Genomic DNA, 22358 nt, shown 5'->3' with positions numbered 1-22358 from the left:
TTCTTTAACTGAAGTATATACAATAAAACACACAAATTACTTGGCTTCAGCTATTAGGCTTTTTTTTTTAAAGAATGTTTGATGTCCTAGTTGTCTTTGTTTAGGAACACCATTCCCTCCCTCCCCCAGTGTAAAAGTAACTCGGTTAATATGGAATATTAATATACAAAAAATTTGTAATTTTACCATTCAAAAATTAGAGTTACTGTTTCGGCAAATTTCCGTCAGTCTTCAACATGGATTAAATACAGTTGAGGTCAGGCATAAATACAGTTTTCTAATCTTAAAGTAACTTAGATTTTTCTTCATTATAAAACAAATCAGAAAACAGAAAAAGAAAACGCAAACACCCACAGTTAATACCTTCAGATACTTCTTGTATATGTTCTTTCTTCTTATGAAAATGGAATCCCAACATACATGTTGTATGATGTTTTTAAAAGCTGCAAAACATTCCTAGCATGTGGATGTTCCATGAACCATGGAAAATTTTTTACCATTTTTCTTTCTTTAGATGGCTCTAAAATAACATTTTCGGCAGCTACATTTTTACTTGGTGTTTCTTTTTTATTGAGGACAAGTGGTTTCACTGTCAGGTTTGGATTTGCACACTATTGAGGCTTTTGATACATATTAAGTTACCTCTAATAAATTTGCATTTACACTTCAGGAGTGCATGAGAGGTCCTATTTCTCCATATGCACTCCAGCTCTTCACAGTCTGTCTTATTTAATCATTGTTAATTTGATGAACCAAAAGTATCACATGAAAAAAGTTTTTCATTGCTAGTGAGGTTGCATATTTTCTTTTACACCACTGATTCGCATTTCTTCTTCTATGTGCCTTTTCATATCCTTAGCCCCTCTATTGGGTTATTCATCTTTTTCCTATTGATATATGAGTTTTTTTAACATATAAATAAAATAGCATATCCTTATATAAATTGCAGGTGATTTTGCCCACTTTGTTATTCTCATTTCCTTTTTATTTTCAAAAGATTATAGCTTTTAAAACAAGAACAAAATCTACTAGTTTTTTCCTTTATGGTTTCTACTTTGGGAATCATGCTTAGCAATAGCAACCTTTTCTATGGTTTTGTGAATCTCTTCTATATGTACTTGAAATTATGTATCATATCTAATGTTTAAATTTTTGGTATTTCAGTATTAAAGGTATGTTTAGCATAATATCATATTTGTTTTCCAAATCATTAAGACTTTTTGTACACATCACTTGGAATAACTATTTAATACTCTGTCATAAGGATATACCTAATTTAATTACCACTTTGCTGGATATTTGTTTGTATCTGTGTTTTCATTATGTAAATGCCAGTGTGGTAAACACCTTTATTCATAAACCTTAACCCACAAGTCTTTGATTATTTCTCTGGGTCTGCTCCTGGAAGAAGTATTACTGCATCAGCGATGTGAACATTCTAAGGACTGTTGATACAAACTGCAAATTGCTTTCCAGAACAGCTTTGCCAATGATGTTGAGAGTGCCCATCTCAGCACAGGAAGAGTGGCTTTAAAACATTATCCTTTTGCTGTTTTTCCAGAAATCTGAGTGGATGACAACAACTTGCAATCATGCACTTTATGCTATTTGTGATGTATTTACGCAGTTTTATGAAGCTTTGAATGAAGTTCTCCTTTCTGATGTATTTGCACAATTGCAGTGGTGTGTAAAACAAGGTACTCTTTATGTCTCTAGGTATCATTTTTCTTGACATAGTTTTTAATGAGAGATTATTTTTTTCAGTACAGCTGACTGTTGAATAACACAGGGCTTCGGGATGCCAAACCCCCATAGAGTTGAAAATCTATGTGTACCTTCTGAATCCCCAGAAACTTAACCTACTATTGACTAGAAGCCTGATATAACATAGGATAACATAAACATAACAGCAATGACATAGTCAATTAACACATATTTTGTATGCTTTATGTATCATATACTGTATTCTCACAATCAAGTAAGCTAAAAAAAAAGAAAATGTTTTACAAATTGTCAAAAATCTCCAAAAAAACTTTCCAATATACTTATTGAAAAAAATCCACATATAAATGGACTCATGCAGTTCAAACCTGTTTGAGGGTCAACTGTATAAAAAAGCAAGAATGTAATGCCAAGGGGTACAATGTATAATTTAATTGGTGAAAAATGTACTTTTTATTTACTTAGAACATATAAATAATTCCCCACCAGGTCAGTTTATAAGCATTTCTTTAAGATGGAATATAGTTATTTTTATACTTTAAAAGATACACTTTTATGTATTGTCTTTTGTTATGTTGGGAATTTACTATAATGAAATGTTTTTAAAATGTACTTTGGGAGTCAAGGTCAACAACTTCAGTGGACATTTTTTAAGTACTTATGTATTTATTTTAGTCTACATTAGGAAAAATACCCATAAAACACATTAGACCTGGATTCCATAGGTAGTTTTAGCTTAAGACAAAGCTTAATATAGTTAAGATTTTTTTTAAGTGACTCAACTTTAAATAAATGGTAACTTATTTAAAATAAGTTATGCTGCAACAAAGCAAAACTGAAGGAACAAAACAGCAGCAGACTCACAGAACCCAAGAATGGACTAGTGGTTACCAAAAGGAAAGGAGTTGTAGAGGGTGGATGGGAATGGAGGGATAAGGGGATTAAGGGGTCTTATGATTCACACACATAATATGGGGGGCGAGCACAGGGAATGCAGTATAGCACAGAGAAGAAAAGTAGTGACTGTAGCATCTTACACTGATATATAGTGACTGCAGTGGAGTGTGGTGGGGGCAACTTGATAATATGGGTGAATGTAGTAACCACAGTGTTGCTCGCGTGAAACCTGAGCATAAGATTGTATATCAATGATACCTTAATAAAATAAATAAATAAGTTATGTTGATATGGCAAAAATTGGAAATGGTAGTGTTTGACCAAACTTTTAGAATCTCTGAGCTAATATTTTCCATTTCTCATACAAGAAGCCAGTTAAGTAACAAAATGTTGACCTTCTTCCATCCCTAACAATAAAGCTATGGTAAATAATTATACATCTTTATAGCCTATTTAAACTATAACAATTTTAATACTGTTTGTATCATTGCTTCATTAAATCAGAGCCTACAGACCCACCAGTTGTGTGGTCTACCTCACAGTGAGCATCAGTGATTTGGTGGGAATCCACACAGCAGTTGCTTAATAATAGATGTTGCCTTATTTTGCAGATAATGAGCAGTTGGCTCGATCAGGTACAAACTGCTTAGAAAACTTAGTAATATCCAATGGAGAGAAATTCAGTCCTGACGTCTGGGATGAAACGTGCAATTGTATGTTGGATATTTTCAAAACAACCATCCCACATGTGTAAGTGTCAGTGTAGCCATTGCTGTTTGTTTCTGTGTCCAGTGGGTATCCTAAAGCTCCAGGTTGCCTCTCGTGTTGATCATTTTCCTTCTCTTGCTTTCCCTTAAGTTTGTTGACATGGAGACCTGTTGGGATGGAGGAAGATTCATCAGAAAAACACTTGGTAGGATTTTTTTGGGGGGAGGGGGGATCTTTGTTATGTAACTGATCTCATTACAGTGAAAAATTAGCCCAAAGAGTTTGTGCTTTTCTGATGGAAAGTGAGTAAAAAAGGTTATTAGATATAAAAATTTTACATGTTCACTAACACTTTTTAGAAAGTACAGAAAAGGATCAAGAAAATAAGTCACCTCACCCAATAAAAACCTATTTTTACATTTCTGGTTTTTTTAGTTTGTGTGACCATGCACATATAACCCATACATGTTTGAAAATTGGGTTCACTTGGCACATAATATTATATTTAACACTGTGAGCATTTTTCCATGTTAAATATTCTTTGAGAGCAGTCTTTGCAGTGGCTGCACATTAGTGTAACATTATTTAATGGATTCTGTCTTTAGGGCTGTTAGGTCAGTTTGTGCTTCACTGTTATAAATAGTACTTTGACTTGATTATCTCTGTTTGTTACCCTCCTAAATGAAGAATGCTTTCCTCCACACCAGTGGAACAGTAAATCTTATTTTTTGTGTGATGCCAAAAAAAAGAAATTCTAATTCAAGTCTCACATTGGTTTACAGGGGGTTTGTATTATTAACTTCTATTCCCACCCACATAACTATAAGGCCATAGATTTTAAAAGGCATTTGGAATATAAAAATGAGGTTTATTATTTAAACATTTTCTGCTTGTTAACTGTCTGCTGCTATCGATTTAAAGGCTAGTTATTTTATTAGTTTGTTTTTTAACTTGATCTCATTAATAGTCATGCCCATTTTTCAGTCATAGTATGTATAGAGAAATACCCTCTAAGTTGGTATAAAAAAACGTGACATTTTAATGGGAGGGAGAAATGATTGAAATTTGTAATCTCTGCTATTCAGCCTTTGAGAGGTGCTACGTTAAACATGCAGTGTAAGTGTACTTCAACCTAAGCAAGGCACGTAAATTCAGGGTGGGCCAACAGTGTGGTAACAGGCACATCTCTGCCCAGGTACTGATTGAGAATGGAGAAAGCTGAACATTAGCTTCTCTCTGGTTTCCTTTTAGGATGTGGACCTGGATCGCCAGTCTTTAAGCAGCATAGATAAAAATGCCTCTGAGAGAGGCCAGAGCCAACTCTCTAACCCGACTGATGACAGCTGGAAAGGTAGACCATATGCAAGTAAGGCTGCTTTTTAAAAATAATTTTTATTTCAAATAGGTAACATTAAGTTATTCAAATATTCAGAAGATACAAAAAGAGTAAATGTAATAATCTGTTCTGCTGCACCTGTGCCTCAATCTTCCAGTCCCTTCTTGTGGCAGCCAATGTCACCAGTTTCTTATGTGTCTTTCCCAGAGATGTTTTATCCATATGCGAGGAATGCATATCCATCCATACATACATATGTGCATATATACACACATTTATATATGAATTCTCCTACTTCTCATACAAACATAGGATACTGTGCATTATTCTTTTTTCACTTAGTATATCTTAGATATCATTCAAAATCAGTACCTAAAGAGCTTTCACAATCTTTTATACTGTTAGATATTATCCCAGGATGTAGATGTTTGTTAAATTGGGTTCCTACTAATAGCCACTTACATTATTCCCAATCTTTTTTTGTTATAAACAGAGCTGCATTTAATCACCTACTATGTGTGTCTTTGTGAGTTTATCTGCACAATTAATTCCTAGAAATAGGATTGCTAGGTTAATAGATAAGTGCGTTTGCCATTTTGACAGTTCCAGAATGCTACCCATTAGGGTAGTACCTGTTTCCATAGTCTTTGGGAACACTTAGGTGATACTTGGCATCTTTGGAGTATTTTAATTGACAGTTTTCTAATTATGAGTGAAACTGAGCAGTTTTTCATGTGTTTAAAACCCATGTCTATTTTCCTTTTTATGAGCTGTTTGTTCATAATCTTTGCTCATTTTGTATTGATTGCTGGACTTTTTGATTGGTTTAGAGGAGCCCTTTCTGTTTTAGAGGTCCCTTTTCTGGATGTGATTCCAAATTACTTCTACTAGTTTGTCTCTTCATGCTGCTGATGGTGAGCTTCACTGTCTGTCATTTAAAAAAACAGGTTTAACATTTGTCATGAGCCAGGCACTGTGCTGTGGGTTTCATGTGTATGATTTCGTGTAATCCTTACACTAGCCCTTTGAGGACTGTTACATTTCAGTGAACTGGGACCTTGCCAGGCGATGTAACTTGTCAGTATGTACTTCTACTAGTTTGTCTCTTGATGCTGCTGATTCAGATAAACTTTTGGCTGACTGAGAAATAGGAACTTCTCTGGTGGTGGTCTGGCCTTTTTAAAGTTGTGCACCCATTGTTTTCCTTCATGGCAGTCCCACCCTTTTCTCAACATGCCAGGCTGTAGGTGTTAACACTGATGTGAACTTTTGAAGCAATGAATTAGGCAAAGCTATATGTGCACAGTCACCATTTTCTTTATTTTTTATTTTTTATTAAGGTATCATTGATATACAATCTTACGAAGGTTTCACATGAGCAGCATTGTGGTTACTACATTCCCCTGTTATCAAGTCCCCACCACACACCCCACTGCAGTCACTGTCCATCAGCATAGTAAGATGCTATAGAGTCACTACTTGTCTTCTCTGTGTTACACTGCCTTCCCCATGCACCCCCCTATATTATGTGTGCTAACCATAATACCCCTTAATCCCCTTATCCCTCCCCACCCACCCTAACCAACTTCTTTCCCTTTGGTAACGCTAGTCATCCTTGGGTTCTGTGAGTCTGCTGTGTTTTGTTCCTTCAGTTTTGCTTTTCCGTCTCCACAAATGAGGGAACTCATTTAACACTTGTCTTTCTCCACCTGGCTTATTTCACTGAACATAATACCCTCTAGCTCCATCCATGTTGTTGCAATGGTAGGATTTGTTTTCTTCTTATGGCTGAATAATCTTTTTGATCCATTCGTTTACTGATGGACACTTAGATTACTTTCATGTGTTGGCTATTGTAAATAGTGCTGTGATAAACAGGGGTGCATATGTCTTTTTGAATCTGGGATCTTGCTTTCTTTGGGTAAATTCCTAGAAGTGGAATTCCTGGGTCAAATGGTATTTCTATTTTTAGTGTTTTGAGGAACCTCCATACTGCTTTCCACAATGGTTGAACTAATTACATTCCCACCAATAGTGTAGGAGGGTTCACCTGTCTCCACATCCTCGCCACTGTTTGTTGCTGCTTTTGTCTTGGATGTTGGCCATCCTAACATGTGAGGTGATATCTCATTGTGGTTTTAATTTGCATTTCCCTGATAATTAGTGATGTGGAGTATCTTTTCATATGCCTGTTGGCCATCTAACTTTCTTCTGTGGAGAAGTGTCTGTTCAGATCCTCTGTCCATTTTTTAATTTGGTTATTTGCTTTTTGAGTGTTGAGGCATATAAGCTCTTTATATATTTTAGATGTTAACCCCTTATCGGATCTGTCATTTATGAATATATTCTCCCATACTATAGAATGCCTTTTTGTTCTATTGATGGTGTCCTTTGCTGTACAGAAGCTTTTTAGTTTGACGTAGTCCCATTTGTTCATTTTTGCTTTTTTTCCCTTGACCAAGGAGATATGTTCATGAAAAAGTTGCTCATGTTTATATTCAAGAGAGTTTTGTCTGTTTTCTTCTAGGAGTTTTATGGTTTCATGACTTACATTCAGGTCTTTGATCCATTTCAAGTTAACTTTTGTGTATGGAGGTAGACAGTGATCCAGTTTCATTCTCTTACATGTAGCCGTCCAGTTTTACCAACCAGTTGTTGAAAAGGCTATCATTTTTCCATTGTATGTCCATGGCTATGTTATCATATATTAATTGGCCATATATGTATGGGTTTATATCTGGACTCTATTCTGTTCCATTAATCTATGGGTCTGTTCTTGTGCCAGTACCAAATTGTCTTGATTACTGTGGCTTTGTAGAAGAGCTTGAAGTTGGGGAGCATAATCCCCCCCACTTTATTCTTCCTTCTAAGGATGTCTTTGACTATTCAGGGTCTTTTATGCTTCCATATGAATTTTAGAACTATTTGTTGTAGTTCATTGAAGAATGGTGTCGGTATTTTGACAGGGATTGCATTGAATCTGTAGATTGCTTTAGGCAGGATGGCCATTTTGACAATATTAATTCTTCCTACTCATGAGCATGGGCACCATTTTCTTTTGAAGGCATAAAAAATAATCACCCCTGAAATCCATCAGAAAGGGTCTGTGCTGGAGACTGACATGCTGTTCATTAGTGTCTGCAGCACAGCCAGGTTCTCTCCAGTTTCCAGTGAGAGAAAGAGCTATGTTTCCTCATCAGCCTCAAGTAGCAGAGTTGGCTTGTATGTGGGCCAAGTGTACATTTCTTTACTCAGAATCATTCTCACTGTAGTGAGGTGTTTCCGCCCTGAGAGACCCCTGCCATTCCTCCAAGGAACGATGCTGTGCTTCTCCTCCCGGACTCCCCCCTCAGCCTCCCCTCTGGGCGTAGCTCAGTGAGTGAATCAGCAGGCAGAGTCTCTTACACCACTTGTGTTGTTTTCTTTCCTTCTTTTTATTGTTGGTCCAACGCGGTATAATTTTGAACTGGAGTAAGTTTAACATACACTAGCTGCAACTCCACTATATCCTCTCTTAGTTAAAACTAATTTTGCATGGAGAATTGTTATTCATATATATTTCATAGCCACTTTCAAAAACCTGGTGACCCAGCCTTCCTGTTTGCCTTTACTAAGTGCTTTATTGAATATTTTCAACATTCTGATTCTACAATAAGTTGAAAAGGAGTCTCTACTTTTACTATAGTCAAATGAACCAACACCTCTGAGATGCCTGGCATGGGCCACCCCTGAGCCCAAGGATGAGAAGACTGGAAGATTAGTCAGTCTAGTCAGTAGGCAGAAACTACACCAATAATCTGAACAGGGAAAATTCTAGGTAAACAATTGTTAACTAGTCAAAGATGTCTGACCACTAGAAGAAGTAAAGAAGACTTGAGGGATAGAGAGTAGAAAATAGGGAAAGGAGCTACCACCTCCAGGGCAGACAGAAAGTGATCCAAGAACTGAGAATGAAAATGAACCCCACCCCACCCTCAAGACTGAGATGCACTCTGGAGAGGGCCCACCGTAGGAGCTCATGGCCTCCTGGACTTAGGGCACAGTTCAGACTTGGTCTGTACAGTGAGTGGCACTTTGGGCACTGAGAAACTTGCTGGACACGGAAATTGTGTAGCCGAGTGTCTCACCTTCTTCAAATCTTTGCTCAAATATGACATTTTCAGAGAAACCTTTCTTGATCAGCTTATTTAAACCTGTAGCCTTGCAGCGTGTCAAATGATGACATAAGGTAGGAATTCCCCATTCCAACCTTATGTCATCATTTGACACACTGTATCTTACACTCAGTATCTTGTTTATCATCTGTGCCATGGGAGCAGGAATTTTTGTCCAGCTTATTCATATGCCATAGTGTCAAGAATCATGCCTGGCACATAGTAGGAGCTCAGTGAATATTTACTCAGTACTGGCTGAATCATTATTAGGGTTAATCTTTATCATCTAATATAGATCAGAAACTGTTTGCCAGCCTCCTCATCAAGTGTGTGGTCCAGTTGGAATTGATACAGACCATTGACAACATCGTGTTCTATCCTGCAACAAGCAAAAAGGAAGATGCAGAGCACATGGTTGCTGCCCAGGTAATAAGAGCAGGCCCCAGAAGGGCATCCTTGTCTGTGGGGAGGTTGCTCTGATGCAGTGGTACGCTAGAGCCAGCTCATACCAGCTCACGAGAACCCATCATGCTCATCTCTTCCTAGCCCCACGACCCATGTGGGTGGCCTGAAGTTAGCCACAGTGGGAGCATTTACACCATAGAAATCAGCAAACACTAAAAATTAAGGGCCAGCTTACCATACAGTGCTGCTCAGAATGCCACCCCCCCACCTGGGTGCTTCAAAGAAAGAGTGTAATTAATCACGGTGACTATTCCTCATAATTGTTATACAGTTTAACCGAATAAAACTGAGAGGGAAAATATGTGGATAAAGATACCAGTTTTTCCTTCAGAATGTTCATTTTTTCTTTTGCATATGCAACCTTTTATAACTGGTGTTCTTAGAAACAGAGAATTGAGTGTCCAGAGCCGGACAGTAACTTTATACCATGGGTTGTAAACTTAAGTGCTTCAGGGACTGACAGATCCTGCTGGGAATGCAGCAGTTTGGGTGGGAAATCAGAGGGCTCCCACTCTGCCAGAGCCACAGCCACCTCCCAGCCCTGGGAACACATTGCTGTCAGGTAGGTCAAGTCAGCCAGTTTTTCAAAAGTAGGCAGAACCAAAAATATTTCATACAGGAACTCTCCTGTTAATTAAATAATATAATTACTAATGAGCATAATACATCTGTGGGCCTGATCCAGCCCAAAGACTATCCTTTTGTTTTTTTTATTTCTTGAGTGTACAATTCAGTGGTTTTTTATATTCACAATGTTGTACAAATATCTCCGCTAATTCCAGAATATTTTTATCACTGCAAAAGGGAATGTCGTAACCATTAGCAGTCACTCCCCATTCCCTCCTTGCCTCAGCCCTTGGCAATCACTCATCTACTTTGTGGCTCTACAATTTGCCTAATCCCGATATTTCACAGTTATAAAGTCATACTGTATGTGAGCTTTTGTGCCTAGCTTCTTTCATTTAGCATAATGTTTTCCAGTTCATCCATGTTGTAGCATGTATCAGTACTTCATTATTTTTATATATGACTGAATAATACTCCATTGTATGACTATACCACATTTTGTTTATCCATTCATCAGTTGATAGACATTTAAGTTGTTTCCATTGTCTGACTATTATGAATAATGCGCTGTGAATGTATGTAGCAAGTTTTTATGTAGACATATGTTTTTAATTCTCTTGCATATATAACTAGGAGTGGCATTGCTGGGTCATATGGTAACTCTGTTTACCTTTTTGAAGAATTGCCAGACTATTTTCCAAAGCAGCATAACTATTCTACATTCCTATCAGAAGTGGATGAAGATTCCAATTTCTCCACATCCTCACCAATGGTTGTTATAGCCTTTTTTCTTAATTGTTATAGCCATTCCAGTGGGTATGAAGTGGTGTCTCATTGTAGATTGGATTTCCATCTCCCTAATGATGAATGATGCTGAGTGTCTTCTGTTCGTGGTGGCCACTTTGTTTACCTTTGGAGAAATGTCCATGCAAATACTTCGCCCATTTTAATATTGGGTCATTTATCTTTTTATTGTTGAGTTGTAAAGAGTTTTTGTATATTCTGGACACTAGTCCCCTATCAGATAAATGATTTGCAACTATTGTCTCCCATTCTGTGCATTGTCTTTTCAGTTTCTTGATGGTACCCTGTGAAGTACAGGATTTTTAATTTTGATGAATTCCAAGTTATTGTTTCTTCTTTTACTTGTACTTTTGGTTATGTCTAAGAAAGTATTGCCTAATTCAAAGTCACAGAGATATAGGCCTACATTTTCTTTTAGGAGTCCTATAATTTTTGCCCTTACATTTAGGTTTTTGATTCATTTTTTAGTTTATTTTTGTTTATGATGGGAAATAGAAGATCTACATTTGTTCTTTTGTACCTAGATATTCAACTGTCCCAGCACCATTTGTTGCAAAGATTATTTTTCCCCAGTGAATTGTTCTGGCACCCATGTTGGAAATCACTTGACCATAAACATAAGAATTTATTTCTGGACTTGAAGTTGTGTTCCAAAGTCTGTCTTTATGCCAGTACCACCCTGTCTTAATTATGGTAGTTTTTTAGTTAGTTCTGAAATTGGAAGTATGAGTCTTCCAACTTTGTGCTGCATTTTTCAAGATTATTTTGGCTATTCTGTGACACTTGTATTTCCACTTGAATTTTAGGATCAACTTGTCAATTTCTGCAGGGAAGTAATCTGGGATTTTGATAAGCATCGCACTGAATCTATTCATCAACTTGGGGAGTATTTCAAACTCTGCCTTTTTGTAACTTCTGGCTTGTTTATGAAGAGAATGAGATCCATTCCTAGAGGTCTCAACAAATATGTGATCCCTAGTGATTCCTCACATTCTCACATTTAGGCAACACATTCAATAGAAGTTTCTAGCATTCCATACCTTTTTTACAGTTTTTTCCCTTCACATGTGAAAACAGTTGTCAAACCTACAGTTCATTAATCACCTGATGAAGCTAAAGATGCCACTTGGGCTCTGCTTAACAGTTTCTATCTTTCAATGAGTAAGTTTTGAGATTCATACACTCTATCACATATAATGCAGTTTGATATTCTCATTTTCCAGTTTCTTTATAAAATGACAGGGCAATCCTATAGTGAGATAATTGGAGAGATAATAAAGACAATACTGACAACACTGAAATTTTGGCCTGCAGAGCCCCCGCATCATGCCAGAGCCCAGTGTATTCTTTCTCTAGTTAGTAACAGAGTCTCTGAGGATAACAGGTCAAGGTGTTGAAGAGTGAGGTATATCTCACACAGAGGAGGACTTTTGGAGAGTTATGACTGCCTTCATCTGCTATCACAGTATCCAAAACCACTCCATCTTCTCTACTTAGCTCTCTTGTCCTCCCCTCTCTAGCAAGACACGCTGGATGCAGATATCCACGTAGAGACAGAGGATCAGGGTATGTATAAGTGCATGTCTTCCCAGCACCTCTTCAAGCTATTGGACTGTTTGCAAGAGTCCCATTCATTCTCAAAGGCCTTCAACTCCAATTACGAGCAACGGACTGTACTGTGGCGAGCAGGTAGGTCCACACAGCAGATAGGACCACTCTCTATACTGGTTACTCTCCTAAAACATTAAAGTCTTTGGGAAGTGCCTGATACTGTACACATAGCTGGAATAATTTACCAGATATGTTCATGCTTGAGGGAGAAAGAAGAGAAATGCTGGATACATTTCATCCCAGTACCAACAATATTGCCTGGCACACAGGAGATTCTCAGTAAGCATTTGGTGGAAAAACAAATTGGTAGTTAGACTAGAACGGATCTAGCAAGTCAAGAAGTTTTACATTAGTTTAAAATTGTGTAGTTAAACATGATTATATAAAAAGTATAATAGGGAAACAGAAAGCATTGTACATCTTATGAGGCTTTTAGGGGTCCTCTCTCTTCCCCACCTTGAAGAATAAATACATAAATCCTGGAGGTGACTGATTGAAAGACAGATAGATGCATGCAGGGGTGATGGTGGAAGTCTAAGTTTGTGAACTTTGCACAAAAGTGATGTTTTATATCATTTCTGCACTGTTACCCTTATTGGGTAACTATTCATTTTTGTCCCCAAGTGCCTATTTTAATCCACAATTTAAAAATGTTATTTTTCTCTATAGCTTTAAAATCTCTAGATATATTCTATCTTTACCTACATTAAGGTTTTACTTACGAGAGTAGTTTTTACATCTCTATGACTGTACTGCTTTAAGAAAATGTGTTCTTATGTGTACTTCGTGAAAAAAAAAACCTTGCAACTTAGAATTATGTTTGAGTTCTCAAAACTTGAAAAGATGAAATAATGAGCAGTCTAGTGAGCAGTCACTGAGCAGAGACTAAATGGAGAACAGTTCAGGGCATTGAGGAATGAAGTGTGTCTTACACGGAGGATAAGATGTCATGACTGCCTTTGATAACTGACTTGTATTAATAAGAATGTGAGATTTATGCTAGTGAAATAAGAGAGACATATGATTTAAGAGTGAAATAAGAGATACCAGATGATTTCACCTATATGTGAAATCTAAAAAACAAAACAAATCAAGAAACAAGAAAACCAAACTCATAGATACAGAGAATGGAATGATGGCTACCAGGGAGGAGGGTGTCATAAGGTACAAGCTGACAGTTCAAAAATAAGTCATAGGGATATAATGTACAGAGTGGTGACTATAGTCAATAATATTATAGTCTATATTTTAAAATTGCTAAGAGAGTAAATCTTAAATGTTTTCATCATAAGAAAACAAATCTGTAACTTTGTATGGTGACAGATGGTAACTAGACTCATTGTGGTCATTATTTCACAATGTATACAAATAACAAATCAATATATTGTACACATGAAACTACTATGTTAAAGGTCAGTTATGCTTCAATTAAAAAAGGAATGTGAGTTGTTTCAGTATCCCCTAAAGTGACTAGATTAGGTTCCCACATGATTTCTTGGCACTTTTATCCTAGGAGTGTGCACTATTTATGTGACTATTTAATCTCTAGGTTTTAAGGGTAAGTCTAAACCCAATCTTCTAAAACAAGAAACCAGCAGCCTGGCTTGTTGTCTGAGGATCCTATTTCGAATGTATGTTGATGAAAACCGCAGAGATTCCTGGGAAGAAATACAGCAGCGACTTTTAACGTAAGAAGATTGGTTTCCGATTCAATTTCTTATCCATAATACATAAAATGCATTACAGCAATACTTTGAATTTTAAAAAGTAGGAAAAAAATACCTTCATGCCAACACCCTCACCAACTGCTTTCCTTTTTTTTACTTTTTTTTTTTAAGGTACAATTGATATACACTCTTATGAAGGTTTCACATGAAAAAACAATGTGTTTACTACATTTACCCATATTATCAAGTCCCCACCCGTACCCCAATGCAGTCACTGTCCATCAGTGCAGCAAGATGCCACAGATTCACTGTGTGCCTTCTCTGTGCTACACTGTCTCCCCGTGATCCCCCACACCATGTGTACTAAACATAATACCCCTCAGTCCCCTTCTCCCTCCCTCCCCACCCGCCCTCCCACACCCCTCCCCTTTGGTAACCACTGGTTCCTTCTTGGAGTCTGTGAGTCTGCTGCCATTTTGTTCCTTCAGTTTTGCTTCATTGTTATACTCCACAAATGAGGGAAATCATTTGGCACTTGTCTTTTTCCGCCTGGCTTATTTCACTGGGCATAATATACTCCAGCTCCACCCATGTTGTTCCAATGGTAAGATTTGTTTCTTTCTTATGTCTGAATAGTATTCCATTGTGTATATGTATCACATCTTCTTTATCCATTCATCTACTGATGGATACTTAGGTTGCTTCCATATCTTGGCTATTGTAAAGTGCTGCGATAAACATAGGGGTACATATGTCTTTTTGAATCTGAGAAGTTGTATTCTTTGGGTAAATTCCAAGGAGTGGGATTTCTGGGTCAAATGGTATTTCTATTTTTAGTGTTTTGAGGAACCTCCATATTGCTTTCCACCATGGTTGAACTAGCTTACATTCCCACCAGCAGTGTAGGAGGGTTCCCCTTTCTCTGCATCCTCGCCAGCATTTGTTGTTCTTAGTTTTTTTGATGCTGGCCATCCTTACTGGTGTGAGGTGATACCTCACTGTGGTTTTAATTTGCATTTCCCTGATGATTAGTGATGTGGAGCATCTTTTCATGTGTCTGTTGGCCATCTGAATTTCTTCTTTGGAGAACTGTCTTTTCATATCCTCTGCCCATTTGTTAATTGGGTTATTTGCTTTTTGGGTGTTGAGGCGTGTAAGTTCTTTATATATTTTGGATGTTAACCCCTTGTTGGATATGTCACTTACAAAGATATTCTCCCATACTGTAGGATGCCTTTTTGTTCTGTTGATGATGTCCTTTGCCGTACAGAAACCTTTTAGTTTGATGTAGTCCCATGAGTTTATTTTTGCTTTTGTTTCCGTCCTTTTTTTTTTTTCCTTTTTTCTTCCATTTGTGGCCTCTTCTGTTTCACTTTTCTTAATGCCCTGAAGAGGATGGGGCCTCAATTCTCTCATTCATAAGTCTCTTAGGGCCCAGAAACCTGAGCACCCAGTGAAGTGCTCTGAGCTCAGAGTCAGCAGGCCTGGAGTGAAGCCCATAGGTCCTCTTTAGGGCTATGTCAGTTCTAACATCCCATCATTCCTTCTTTCCAAGAGAAATGTATTAGAATCATATGGATTCTAGGATGTACTAACTTTAATTAGCCATGTAGCCATGGAGAGATAGTGGGATGCCATTGAAAGAGCCCCAGGCAGAAAAGTATATCTTTGCCACCAGCTTCTTGGGCAGCTGTGAGCAAGATGCTATGGCTAAGCCTCCTTTTACTCCTTTAAGATATAAAAACATTAACATGCAGTGCTGGCAACCATGTAATAAGACATGCACTCTCCTGCACTGCCAGTGGGAGTGTACAGTGACAGGATCTTTCTGGAAACTGGGTGTCATTATATATCAGAAGCCTTAAAATGGTCAGTCTCTTTCTTTAACTCAGTAATTCCACTGTTAGGAAATCTACTTTAAAAAATGTCTTAGAAATAGGAATCAGGATTCCTATATAGAATATTTATTGCGGACTGACATAATAAGAGAAGAAATTTAAAATAGCTCAACCATAGAATGGATAACTAAATTATAGTATATCCCATGATAGAATATAATACAGCCATTAAAAATGAAGTTTTAAAAAAACAGTAATTTTCCTTGATGTGGGAATATGCTCATAATGCCAGTTTCACCACAAAAAAGCCGATGTAAAAGCCATATACTTGTGATTTTCAGCAATGTTTTTTAACAACCAAAGGAAAAAAAACTGGAAGGAAATATGCCAAAATATTGTCATATATTTGTTAAATGCTGGAATTATGGGTATTTTTCTCTACTTTATCATTTTTCTGTACTTTTCAAGTCATTTTGTAGTAACAAGATACGAAAAGCCATAATCTAGGGAAAAAAAGTAAATTAATGAAAGGGAACACCAGTAGCTTATTTCAATTTGAAGCAAGCCTAAAAAAAATTATCTACATAGTCTCAAAGTTTCTCTAAAGGAGATACATAAATGTTAAGTCTTCAGCGTGTTAAAAAAAAGACAGTCGAGTGTGATGTGAGAAGAGAAAGACAGGGTGTAGTTAACTATAGATGGTAAGCTCTGAGCTTGGCCTGCTGCAGACACTGATGGAGCCCAGATAACATTTAACATACTTACTTAATCTTCACACAAATCCCTTGAGTTTGGTACATTTTTCCCCATTTTACAGCTGAGGAAACAGGCTCAGAGATTTGCTCAGGGTGGCACTGCCAGCAGCTGCTCAGCAAATGCTGATCGCAAGAAGAAAGAGCTCTCTGCTCCAGGAGAATGTGTGAGGTGTCGATCTTTTGTTTGATGTGCTTCTCCCCTCTGGTTCTTCCAGTGTGTGCAGTGAGGCCCTGGCCTATTTCATCACCGTGAATTCTGAAAGCCATCGGGAGGCCTGGACTAGTCTCCTATTGTTACTTCTAACAAAAACCCTCAAAATAAACGATGAAAAGGTATGAACTAGTAAACGCTATGTCTCCAGTAGGACATAGGCTTGAGTTGGCTTTTTACTCAGAGTTTAAATAACTATTTTCTCAGTTCTTCCGAGGGTGGTTACATAACTAGCACCAGTCTCGATGCATAGGAGAGTTTATCATCACACACAGTGATGCCTTAGGATATTAGGCTCTTTCTCTAAGAACCCCAGTTGAGAAAGGCTAAAGTTAAAACCAGGCATGTCACTTCTGAACAGCTGAGTTGCCTTTCAGTGGTCATGTTGGAAGGCAAAGGCTGAGATTATTAAGCACTGGTTTAAAACTGAGAATTCCTTTACTTAAAATAAAAGTTGATTTTGATAGCAAGGCTGTGCCCAAATAATTGCTGTGTAGAGTTAAATATGATTACAAGAAGATCTAATTTGCAAACTTGTTGTACCATCTTTCTAATAGCAAGAAAAAACACTGATATTGCAAGCAATTCCAGGGTGAGATGAATACTTCTGAAAAACTAGTCCCAAAAAATAAGTCCCATGTCTCATTTCCCTCTCTGCTTCTCTCCCATCTCAAGTTTAAAGCTCATGCTTCAATGTACTACCCCTACTTGTGTGAAATTATGCAGTTTGACCTGATTCCTGAGCTCCGAGCTGTTCTGCGGAAGTTCTTCCTACGGATAGGTGTTGTGTATAAGATATGGATTCCAGAAGCGCCACCCCCGGTATCAGGGACGTTTTCCCCAGTGTGGTAGCCCGGAGCCCCGAGGGCCGCTGCTGCAGCTCTGCAGTGTTCACCATGCCACCTCCTCTGCCTGGCACATCTCATGAAGGGTCAGATCATAGGAACAAGGAGTTGGCATCTGGGAGCTCAGAATGGCCTGGAGAATGGCCTGGATAAAGATGGTCTCTGTGCTGGTCCCATCAGGGTCCTGACTAAGGTGTCGTGGTATTTCATTAAACGGTTGCATACCCAGTGAACACAGTAAGTGGGGAGTCTGTTTCATCTCTGTCATTCCATTTTACTGATTGAACTTGTCAAATCTGTCATTGCACATGCTGTCATTTTCTAGCAAAGTCCCATGATTGGCTGTAAATGTTTTGTCAGAGGAAGTCACTCTACTTGAAAATACTGAACATAGCTGTATAGGTTTGTGATCATTAGAGAGTATGTTAATAAAATTTCTTGTAACGGCTAAGTGCCACCTTAAATATGCTGGGGTTTTTTGTTGTTTGTGTTGGAGGAGTTTGAGTGTTTTTGTCAATTGTGAGTCAGCTAGATTAGTTTGGAGAAAAGGAAACAAAGGGTTGGGTTTGTTTGGTTTTTTTCCTGTTTTGTTAATGTCTGGGTGATTTTTAAAGTATTTTTCAAAAAGAAATTACTGAAGATTTGATTGAAGACTGAGTTTAGTAATTAAGTTAGAAGTATGCGCTTGCAAGTTAAAAACATGTATTTCCTCCTGGCTCTCCCTGTTACAGTAACTTGGGGAGAAAAAGTCCACAAGAAAATTAAAAACTTATTGGAAGATGACTAGCCTTCCTTCAAGTAAGTATTTGTGGATGTGTATTAAATTAAAATTTCCCTCACATACTCTGAAATCTAATATATGAAGTAGTAACAAAAATGAAGTTATTTAACAAAGGTAATTTATATTTGAGTAAACCTTTTATTTTTACCTCAGAATAGTGCGTACCAATTATCAGTACCCCACTTTGCACAGTCCCCATTAAAGAGCCCTCGAGAGAGAGGGATAGTGACTGAGAAAGGTCGCTCCGTGGACCTCCTTGGCCACAGAAGTTGAACCTGTGCTTTTGTGAGGCCAGCACAGCTAAACTGAGACCATGGCAGGAGGTGTCTTGTGCCCAGCACTTCTGTTAATTCGAGCCTCAGTGTTGAATTCTTTGGAAAGGTTAGATTCTGGGGTCCTTATTATATTAATGACGGTGCAATCCTGATGCAGCTTATGTAGAAGTGGGCAGTACACAAATACAGCCCAAAGCCTGCAAGCAGTATATTTGGAAGCTTAATATTTCTGAGTCAGTGAGAAAGTGAACATATACTTCATCCTCTGCCCTCTCATCTACTGCCCACCTAGAGCGGCATCCAGCATTAGAGAGGGTGTTACAGAGCCACTCACGCATTCAGACTTCTACCTATTCCCTTTAGTCCTGTAAATTGGGTCGTATTGATGTCAACTCCGGTGCCTTAGCAGTTAGTAAGTTGGGAACCTATCTATAAAATCAGAAGTTTTTTCTTTATAGAGAAGGATTCTGGTGCTTTTGTTTACTAAGAGATCGATTTCTTAAATTGTTGTGTTTTTAACAGCCTTGAGAAATGCTGGTTTTGGTCAGTAGCACTCTGTCTACTGTTTTCTTTCCCCAAAAGTGTTTTAATTTCTCTACCAAAGAAAAAAAGAACAGGTTTAGGTTTTTATGTTATTTACATCCATTAGAGAAGAGGAGCTATATCATTGAGCAGGAGGGGGCTGTGGGAGAGTACTTTACTATGAAGGCAAACTGTTAGCACCATGAAATCCCTTACGTCTTCACACTGCAACGTGGAAGCTGCATTCGGACTTACTGCCTGGTACTGCAGTTCACCACAGCCTCCACTAGTCAGTCATCTACACTGACACTTGTACTAAAGGTTTAAGTGGGGAGCATGTGTGTTCATTAATACTTAACATTTTCTGTAAACCCAAGACCCTGATTGGGGGTTTTTTCTCATGTGACATTTTCTTCATTGAATGTGACTGCAAGACTTTTCCAGTGTTATTCCTGCCTTTTTCATTTTTCGCCTCCCTTAACAGAGTAGGAAATGTGTAAGCACATTTTGTTACTTGCTGAAAATTCAGGTTTGAATTTTAATTTTGTCTTTTAAAAGATATGGTTTTTTGAATAAGGTTGTTGAATTGTATCAGCATGGACCTTTTAAAAACTGGATGTAAAACCATTTAGGATAATTTTTCATGTTGGTGAACCATGACATACAGAGGAAATCCCTTACCTCCAATAATAAGCCATTCAGCCTAAATCCTATTTTGTGAATAAATCTATCTCATGGTAACACGGCTTATGCCACCAAACACTAGTGAAAAGGGTGTGTGTGGCTGCAGCACCAGGCCAGGACACTATTTACTAACAGAGTCATGGAGAAGAGGGAAGCATTTCCAAAGCCTTATTTCTTTCTCAGAATGCTTTAAGTGTTGATTATATGTGCTAGGTCTCCATAGAGAAGTTTTATTTGTTACTATACTGCTGCTGTGAGCGATTTTGTTTTTCTTCATTGTCTAGGGAAATCACCAGCTTTGGCATCTTAACAACAAACAGGGGATGGGAAATTTTATTTCTAGTATGCATCTTTACAGTCAAATACACCTTTTCCCTGTTACTCCTCGAGTACAACCAAAGAACATACATTATGGAAATTGTTTAACATCTGGAAACAACATTTTCCCCAACAGGTGACTTTTGTACAAAATGAAGAAAAAAAAACCCTAAACTTTCATCGGTTTTTTTGTGATTATGGCTATACATTTTGCAGTCTTTATAGTTATTAAAGGAACCTACTGACAAATCCAAGTACGACCATCTCATTCAAATGTTTGTTGTTAGGATGCAAACAGATACTGGTTTAAACAGAAGCTGGATCCTTAATACTGCATTTTTTCAGTTCTGTTTTAATATTTGTATTAAGTTAGATGTAGCTTGAATTCACATGAAATGTTGGAGTTTTGCTACCAGCAGCTTTGTCATTTGGGAAACAAAGAAACCAAAGCTGAATATTTACAAGAATGAATATATCTGGAAATCCTTACTCTCAAAAAAAGACACTCATCAAAGGTGTGGTTTTTCTCAGTGTTCTAATTTTTAAAAAAATTTATGTGCATATTTGCATCAGTATTTCTTTATGTGCAAAATATGTTTTACCTCCTCTTACCTGCCTAAAAGATAATTAATAGCTACATTTGTTTAATCTGATGATTAAGTGCATTTAATATTGGTAATTTAATGAAAAGCATTCCTTGCCCAATGGATGTATACATTTTTGGAAGAAAAGCAGAATTATATAATATGAAATGCTATGTAAAGTTTTCTATGTAAAAATACTATGTATAATACTGTTAAAATATCCCGTGCTTTAATCAGGTGGTAAATCAATAAAGTTTTAAAATGTAAAGCTGCAGTTTTTGTTTTGTTTCCTTCTCAGTTTCTTAAAATTGAAGTATAATTGACATACAATATTGTATTAGTTTAAGTATACAACATAATGATTCAGCATTTATATACATTATGAAATGCTCAATTAAGTGTGGTTACCATTTATACAAAGTTATTACAGTATTATTAACTATATTCCCTATGCTGTAATTTTCATCCCTGTGACTTTTTATAACTGGATGTTTGTACCTCTTAATCCCCTTCACCCATTTCACCCATTCACCAACTCACCTCCTCTCTGACAACTACCATTTTCTTCTCTGTATTGATGAGTCTTTTTCGGGGGGCATGTTTGTTTTGTTTTTAAGATTCTACATGTAAGTGAAATCATATGGTACTTATTTGTCTTTCTCTGTCAGACTTATTTCACTTAGCATAATACCCTTTACGTCCATCCATGTCGTCACAAATGGCAAGGCTTCATTTTTCCTGTGGCTGAGTAATATTCCAAAGTAGACATACCACATCCTTATCTGTTCCTCCGCTGATGGACACTTGGGTTGCCCCCATATCTTGGCTGTAAATAATGCTGTGATAAACATAGGAATAGATACATCTTTTTCAAGTTCATGTTTTCATTTTCTTCAAATAAATAACCAGAAGTGGAACTGCATCATGTGGTACTTCTAAAAAAATTTTTAGTGACTTTCATACTATTCTCTGTAGTGGTTGCACCAGTTTACAGTCCAACCAACAGTGCAGGAGGAGGGTTCCCTTTTCCCCACTTGCGATTTTTTGCCTTTTTGATACTAACCATTCTGACTGGTGTGAAGTAAAGCTGTTTTCAATGTAGTAGTTAAAAATACATCAAGTTTGGAGTTAGTTTATTCTTATGGCAGCTAAAAGCTTATAGTTCTCAATTGGTGGTAAAATTTAGCCTCAGTAGTTAATGAATATAATTATTAATGGGAGAATATTAATTGTGGGTTTTATTTTTTAAGGTTCCCCTCTTAACCCTTTTTTCCCTCTTGCTGGTGTTGAGGGCAAGATTAGAGAGGAAAACTCACCAAGTAGCAAGCTGGGGGTGGGCATTGGGGACAACTGTAAGATTCATACAAGGTACCAGTATATGAAAACAGTAAACTCTAGGCTTGGCTTTACTACCTCTGAATTCAGAATCATTCTTTCTGAAATACTCTAAAGTTACAAATCATTGTACTTAAAATATTCCACTGCTGAAGTTGACTAATAATACATCATCGTTATTAATTTACTGCAACAAAACTTCTCTCTGTGGTCCTACATTTCAGGTGCTTCCAGTGGAGCACAAAACTATAGAATTTTCATTTGGAAAAGGTTTCTAAA

At 37.3% G+C, this 22358-nt stretch overlaps 1 protein-coding gene across 5 annotated transcripts in view; it reads left to right on the top strand.

Moving 5' to 3' along the window:
* Nucleotides 1–21012, top strand: part of ARFGEF2 (ARF guanine nucleotide exchange factor 2) — an 87524-nt gene extending 66512 nt beyond the window's left edge. The window contains exons 31-39 of one of the 5 annotated variants that reach the window (XM_037006255.2): nucleotides 1562–1697; nucleotides 3231–3369; nucleotides 3478–3532; nucleotides 4579–4693; nucleotides 9113–9243; nucleotides 12174–12342; nucleotides 13814–13952; nucleotides 16740–16857; nucleotides 17411–21012. In XM_037006255.2, the coding sequence (XP_036862150.1) occupies nucleotides 1562–1697; nucleotides 3231–3369; nucleotides 3478–3532; nucleotides 4579–4693; nucleotides 9113–9243; nucleotides 12174–12342; nucleotides 13814–13952; nucleotides 16740–16857; nucleotides 17411–17587 (1179 nt within the window). In that variant the 3' untranslated portion in view covers nucleotides 17588–21012. The other 4 variants (XR_012131287.1, XR_012131288.1, XM_073236471.1 and 1 more) reach the window with 4 other exon arrangements.
* Nucleotides 21013–22358: the final 1346 nt, after the last annotated feature.

Source organism: Manis javanica, chromosome 5, assembly GCF_040802235.1.
Source record: "Manis javanica isolate MJ-LG chromosome 5, MJ_LKY, whole genome shotgun sequence".
NCBI lineage: Eukaryota > Metazoa > Chordata > Mammalia > Pholidota > Manidae > Manis > Manis javanica.
Note: the sequence above shows the minus strand (reverse complement) of the source record. Positions and strands in the feature narration are given on the sequence as shown.